This window comes from Leuciscus leuciscus (assembly GCF_965113295.1).
Source record: "Leuciscus leuciscus genome assembly, chromosome: 6".
NCBI classification, from domain to species: domain Eukaryota; kingdom Metazoa; phylum Chordata; class Actinopteri; order Cypriniformes; family Leuciscidae; genus Leuciscus; species Leuciscus leuciscus.
Genome location: NC_138730.1, coordinates 31576873 through 31584648, shown reverse-complemented (window position 1 = coordinate 31584648; position 7776 = coordinate 31576873). Strand labels below are relative to the sequence as shown.

The 7776-nt window shown below is 36.9% G+C and overlaps 1 protein-coding gene across 1 annotated transcript in view; it reads right to left on the bottom strand.

The window, feature by feature from the left end:
- Positions 1-283: 283 nt before the first annotated feature.
- The window catches only part of tnr (tenascin R (restrictin, janusin)), a 150544-nt gene continuing 143051 nt past the window's right edge, over positions 284-7776 (bottom strand). Inside the window, exons 22-24 of the mRNA XM_082172606.1 lie at positions 5964-6125; positions 5646-5809; positions 284-2512 (exon numbers count right to left, since the gene is read on the bottom strand). Coding sequence (XP_082028732.1) covers positions 2396-2512; positions 5646-5809; positions 5964-6125 — 443 coding nt within the window. The 3' untranslated portion in view covers positions 284-2395. The remainder of the gene's footprint in view (positions 2513-5645; positions 5810-5963; positions 6126-7776) is intronic.

Genomic DNA, 7776 nt, shown 5'->3' with positions numbered 1-7776 from the left:
CAGATATACCGAAGCAGAAGAATCAGAATTTTAAATCTGACTTTAAAAAAATATATTTAAAGAAATCTTGGTGTTTGGGACCACGTACTGTAATATTTTCTGTGGTGACAATCACATTTGATGTTATCGAAACCCAAAAATATTCTTCAAAATTCTCCTTTTGTGTTCCAAAAAACAAAACAAAACAAAACAAAACAAAAAAGCAAAGTTTGGAACAGCATGAGAGCGAGTCAATCATTTTCAGTTTTTGGTTTTGCACTAAATTGAAATTCAGAATAAAATGTAGATCTTTAAAATGTTTTAATTGAATCCCAGCATATCTGTATTATGCTACTGTTATTTCAGTACTTTCAAAAAGTGAATACATAGAAAAAAATGTATTACAACTTCAGTGAGTTAATTAGACAAAAACACCCTCTAGTTCAGAAATGAGAGAGAGAGATTTGCTACTAGAAAAAGAAATATCATTTGCTGCATGAGGTAAGTGTTACACTGCATGAGGAAAGGTTTAGAAAAATATCTCATGGTTGCACTCCTTCACAAACCTTTCAGTCACTGTACAAAATACATTGAGGCCATGTTAAACTACAGAATTAAATAATACATTTTTGTCAGGTACAAAACGTTAAAGAAGAAAGACTATGTTCTAAGTTGCACTATAGGAGTTGCATTGCTTTTATGACCTATTGTGTATATGCCAAGCCTTAAAAGCTCAAGCCCGACTGCTAGTCAGCATCCATTTTAGACTGACTCTGAATGAAAGGAATAGAAACATCTATGAAAAGAACCCTTCAGATGGTCTTCTCTCTGCAGTGGTAAACACAGACTGCATTTCTCCTGCACTCAACTATGAATTGCTATTAACCTAGAGGATTTACAAAGACACAGATGGACACAATTATTCTACAGGAACAAAAACATTTGAAACACTGTAAAGCATGGAGTGTGTGACGGAGCTATGCAAAAATTCTCCATATGAGTTCTTCATATGTACATATCAGTGCTCTCAGGCCAGCTTATATGCTCTTTTAGACAGATCTAAATAAAACACTGATGTGGGATGATGTGATATTTTTACTACTAATCAGGGGTGCGTTTCCCAAAAGCATTGTTAGCCAACTATGTTCGCAAGTTCCGTCGTTATCAGGATAGTTCAATGAGTCAGTGTTTCCCGAAACCATCGTTCTAACGAACATTCGCAAACAGCATCGTAAAGCTGTGTGGTTGGAACGACAGCTCTCCACCTGTGGTTAGAAGAGTAGTTTCTAGTTTGCATGACATGTGGACTAAATAAATCCTTATCTTGAGCAAAATAAGCAAGCTGACATTCAGTACAACCTGTATCTTTTATTTAGAATACATACAAATGTCATTTACGTCTTTTAGTTTATCAAGAGATTTAAAGCACCGTTTTTGAAGAATGCGCATGTGCGAACGAGCTCGACTATGTAAGAACGAGCATATGATTGAATCTGGAAATAAAGCAAAATAACTGAGAAAAATGAGAAATAGTCCTCAGATGTCATGTCTGTAATTTATAGCAAAACATCTAGCGTTAATTTGATCTCAAACAGATTCATTAAAAGAAGTTATTACTCCACCACGTGCGTGACGTCATAAACCAACGTGGTTGAACGACCACTTTGCGACAGTACGGTTTCGGGAAACAGTCGTGACTAGCTAGTTGATTTCTTCAACGATGCATCGAACTATGGTAGTTAAGCAGCGAGGTACGTCGTTGTTCGGAAAACGCACCCCAGCCTTGCAAAAAAATAGTACAATTTAAAATAAATCAAAATATGGGACAAATTATTTGATTGAAAAGCATTTTTGTTTCAGATTAGTCTGAATTGCCCTCAGATACTGAATAGTTCTTTGGTTTCTGAGGTTTCAATGATGATAGAATTTTGTGTTCAACAGTACCATGGCCAATTGTTAATATAAGTTTAAATATGAGATGAAATTAGGCTTCAGGGTGCAGTAAATGCAAAATCTAACACTGTGATGGGTCACATGAACATGAAAATCATTCAGTTACTCTTTAAAGGTATTTCTCATCATTTATAAAAATAGAAGCATCTCATTTTTAGGGGCATTCATTTTTCCCCAAAATCTTTTATCTCAAAGGGAGAAATGATCTATTTTCTTCATTTAATGAGGTTCTTTTCTTAGGCCTCACACTGTAAACGTGCTGAACAATAACGAAACTTAGTCTTCATTCTCCCAGAACTGAACAAATTGCATTACACATAAGAAAGTCACCGAACCTCAAGGTTTAGTTTACAACCAACATTCGTCAAGGGGGTTTTGTCATTCAAAGATTTAAATAAGTTACATCGCTCCTTGTGTCCTCCTCGCCCCATTTAAAAATAGAAACAGCTAGTAGGACGGTGGATTAATGGGTGGACCTCCTCCGCTTGCCACTGATGCTGCGGTAGTTGAAAGGTCTCATCTTCATCTCCACAAAAGGGATGGAAAATTCATGGCCTTTCCAGTGATACCAGTTTATACCCTGCGGAAGTCAAACACATAATGTTAAGACACAAACAGTTATATTAACTAAAGCGATCTCATAAAATGTCGTTCTAGTACAGATACACTTTCATATGTTTAGACAGAAAATTAAACATAAAATATCAACATACTGACATTGTATTAGCATTTTAAACTCTTTCACTCTTTGTACTTATAACTTAAAGCTGCAGTAGGTAACTTCTGTAAAAATGTATTTTTTACATATTTGTTAAAACTGTCATTATGTCCTGACAGTAGAATGTGAGACAGATAATCTGTGAAAAAATCAAGCTCCCCAGGCTCCTCCCAGTGGTCCTATTGCCATTTGCAGAAATACACCGCTCCCGGTAAGAAACAACCAATCAGAGCCAGGAGGAGTGTCTTAGCAGTGTCAATCAAGCTTGTGTACGCGCTGATCACACCCCTCTCTCGCACAGCGCGTACCGTCGTTCAAAATCAAGATAGCCGGTGTGCCGCGCAGCTGTGCTAATGGCGGACAAACAACTAAAATGGCCAATTTCTCGAGTGGCACCTGCTCATACAACAAAGACAGGTAAACGGAAAAAGACCGATGACGATAAACAAGCCCGTCGGAGCCCATTGACTCAGTGTCAAAACTCTGGCCGCATAACATACAGATAAAATGTCACGCACTGTGCAAAGCAACAATAGAAACCTGCTAATTCACTGGCTTGTCATGTTGCTGAAATAATGTACTAGCAAACCTTATTTAGCATTACACATCGCTAGAAGAATTACTTACATACTGTAACGTTACCATTATTATCTTGCTAGCTATTTATAACTTATAGAAAGAGTGCAACGTTATGAAGTTACATTACATGTATTGCAAAATACGTAATGATTTGAGGACCAAGTTTGTAGTCAAAGTATGGGCAGGCCATGATAGTCAATGTAAAGCATATTGTTGATGTTTCGTCCCTACCAGTGAATGTGCGATAACTGTTTATCCGCCGTCATCAGTGTCCCTGCATGTTTACTAGCCTGCGTGTTCATGGCAGGCTCCGCTCTGGAGGGAGGGCTGTAGCGCTAAAATACATCTTATTTGTTGATAAAGATAGATTTTTTTATTACATGTGATTCTGACATGATGTCACTGCACTGCGCTCCTCTCCGCTCGTCTCAGGTAAATAATGCATCTTCCAGCTCAGCGGTCGGAGTCGCGCGTTCATGTGTTTTGGGGGCGTGGCTTTGGAAGGAGCCCAGAAGGGAGGGGGTGGAGTGAATGGAAATAATGAGCTGTCTTTAAAACAGTCGTGAGAGGTCTACAGACACTCGATTTTTATACTTTCTTTTTCAGAGTACTTACATTTTAATTGTGTATTGATATATAAATAAAGTTTAAACAAATTTGGAAAATAAGTTTTTTAGACAATTCCTACCTACCCAACCTTTAAGTGTATAAATGTTTATGAATCTTATGAAATTCAAAGGATTATAAGATTATAAGAATCATAAGAAAAAAAACGAGCTGGTATCGCCGCCGACCCCAGGGGGTTGAAGGATGCACCGCTATTAAAATCCTAGTAAGCCAATTACTATTTTCATGTTATATCCAATAACTCATAAAAAAAACACCAAAAAACGGTGAAAAAAAGTGAAATTAGGCATCATAACATCAATGGATAGTCTGAAAATTGATATTGGTTTTAAGATTTGCTATTTAACATTGTTATAAAATAATTCGTTTTTTTAATAATCAGTGTTAGATGACGGCAAAGGTAATCTAAATGTAACAATATTGGAAATGAGCATAACATTTAAATACAGACCAACAGCTATAAAACATAATATCCAGTAACTGATATACAATATTGTGAAACCATACTGAATTCATAGGTTAATTTTATGGAATTTATGGAATTGTGCAATGAACCAGTTTCAGTTTTGCCAGAAAAGTTGCAAAGATCTGTACAATTTGTAGGTAAGTTATACATAAGAAAAATGTTTTTAGATGCTGTCAGTATGTTGATAATGTACATTTCAGTATCAATCCAAAAGCACAAAAACATACGTTTACAATTTATGTACAAAAAGCAATTGTCTAGCAATTCAATGTTATTACTACTGAAATACCTCACAAAGTCAAGAACACCTCTCAAAAGAATATTTTTTATATTATAGGCCTTTATTAGTTTTCAGAGTGTTAGCCTCTGCTTTTATGAAAAAAATATCACAGATAGATACCAATGGGAAATATGACCTTATCGTTTATAAGCTACACCAACCCGCTAACGCTTGTCAGAAAGCTGAAATGAAAGCAGACAGCGAGACAACAGGACATGACACAACACAGTTAAGCGAGGACGGATCTACAGTATTTTTATCCATTGGCCTGTGAATCTCACTTATCAAGCTTTATTTGCTTTCAGTTTGCTTCCAAATGCTCTTGCATGTTTCCTGTCTTTAGCGCTTGCCCTTGCAAACAAAACCACAAAGAATGAGTCACAACTAACAAAGGCCCTGTAGGTGTAAGATTAAATAGCCGAATTAAGATGTAATCAAAGTACTAAGTTCCTGTGAGAGTTTGCATGTGTAGGCAGTTTGTGCCTACTTGTTACTCCATATGTGCGGGAAACAATGCATGTATAAAGGTGCGGTAACATTAGCGAAATGCAAAAAAGGCCCGTTGTCTATTGTCAATAGTGTAGTGATGTATGAAGCACAGCTACACATAAGTCATTTTCAAACCAAGCAGCTTTCTATTGGTCAACACAGCAAGGACACCATTAGGTCACTTGATGGAGTTTTTCGGTTCCTTGCCACTGTTGCCTTTGGCTTGCTCAGTTGGGGATATTTTGGGGATATTTAATTTAATTTGATCAATCAATAAATTCCACTAGAAACAAACTTTGTTGTATTATTTTAATTTAATACTGTGAAGCTGCTTTGATACAATCTGTATTGTGAAAAGCGCTATACAAATATACTTGACTTGACTGCAAATCCAGATGTCTTTTGTCCTCACTCAAAATTCCCTATTGCGTTGACTTCTATTGAACTGACTGGATTTCGCCCGAGACGATTCGCAGAACAACGGTAAATGTGACCGCACCTTTAGGCTAATTATGTGGATATACCAGACATTTCAGTCCAGTGCTTAGGACTACCTGGCTATGTCTGGACTCTCCGTATTTCCCGTTAAGGTTGGCCCGATGACAGTTTTTGTACCACCACGCTCCCTTGTAGGACAGTGCACAGTTGGTGACAGCAATGTCATTGTCCTTGTCCTTGGTAGAGAAAGGTCTGCTCTGGTGGTAGCTCAGAGAGTCACCTGGGGTAAAAAGAGACCATAATTACAATTGATAGGCTTAAATATCCAAAACCACTCTGGAGAGATCATCTTTGGGTTGTTTAAATGAATAAAAAATCAAGTTATTTCCTTTCAATGTATTTAAAATGAATGCCCAAATGTCCTCCGGCCACACCTGCAGTGCCATTATACTCTCCTATCCTCAGTTTGTAGAGGCTCTTGGAATCTCCGATGGAAAACCTGTCATAGTTGGCATATGCAGACTCCTGGCCGTCTTTCATGTCAATGCGGAGCTCGTAACGACCTTGAGCTGCAATCTTCTGAATGCTGTCCAACCCTGCATGGCGAAATAAAAATAAAAAATAAAAAAAGTTCTGAAGAACACACCTAGAACACTATCTACCATCCAACCATCCCATCTCTGTGTTCCAGCCCCTTAACATGTGAAAATGTTGTCTTCAAATATGGTCCACACTGATAAGAGCCCATAATTTAATATAAAAGCCGTGCTTGTTTGGTGGTCCATCTCACTCTCTCTGACTCTTATATGTTCTGAAGATAAGGAGCAAAAGACTGCAGATAAACAGTCTGTTTATTGAAGATAATCAAATTGTCTGACTGTGCAGTGGAGAAATGTCCTGTCTGGCTAAAGACACAATCACTTTTTGATAGCGTAGATGTCTCCTGATAATAGAACTCCATCTATTTTGTGAGTGTCTACAAGGATGTGCTGAACTGTAACTAAGCCCTTAAACTCACCTCAGGATTTAAAGCCTTAGAATGAACCTAGGAAGCAGAAGGCTGATGAACTGTAACAGTGAGGGAAAACGATCTGAATCACCTGACATGGTCAAAGATCATCTTTAAGGGCAGCCATGTTGTAATGAGATTAGTAAAAAACGCGGTGGGGGGGAACCTCATTAAATAGCAGCATGAACACCATTTTTTTTACTGACCCAATCAGTACAATTCCAGCAGGAGACTGGGTTATTACTTGATTAAAATCAGCCAGGCATCACATGGCATGATATCTAAAATATTACAGAATCATATTACTTTTAATCACCATTATTATATTATTTATACCTCACAAAATGTTATTAGATGTTTGCTTAAAACAGGAAAATGCATTTGCCGAAGGTGTAATCAACATAATAAAAAAAGGAAAGAATCAATATAATTAATAAAGTTTTTTTTTTTTTACTGGAAAACAAGACAGTGAAATGTGTAAAAACTGTATTAGTGAGTAAAAATAACCAGTTAGTCAGACTGGTTAATGTAGTCTGCACACCAATTATCATAGCATTATTTCAAGCAGAAACTGAAAATTCATAACATCATTCCAGTGTCCTGAATAATATATATTTTTAATAATTTTCAAATGTGTTGCAAAGAAAATAAATTTTTTTTTTCTCAGTTCAGGAAGACTGCAAATCTCTTGGAATAATGGCAAACAGACTAGCGGAGTCTATTACTTTTCAGCCCAGCTGTTATGTAATGTGAAGTTATTTTTGTAATGATGAAAGACTTGTCATGTACTACACACCTTTTTTTTTTTTTTTTTGCAAATACAACTAAACTGGACTACAAACACTATATGTTCATCAACCACACAACTTGGCAGATAAACTTTGCTGCCCTGCTTCATTCGAGCATTCAAAGAAGAGTCTGTCTGTTTTCCTGTGGTACTTGTTACTTCTCCATGGTCCCTGGGCTCTCCTTGTAATTCCTCACCTGGTCATGACAGTCAGTTACTTCTGAATGGTGTATTTAAGAAATGGGGCTGGAGTTCAACCATGCAGATAGGACAGTACTGTAGAGATATGGTGTTAAAAGCAAAAAACTCAACACAATAATATATAAATAGCTGACACAAAGTTGTGATACCATAAACAACCTACAGTTAACACCATGTTTCCACCAGACCAAGCAGAGTGTCTCACTGTTGAAAAACTAACTAACTAACTATATATATATATATATATATA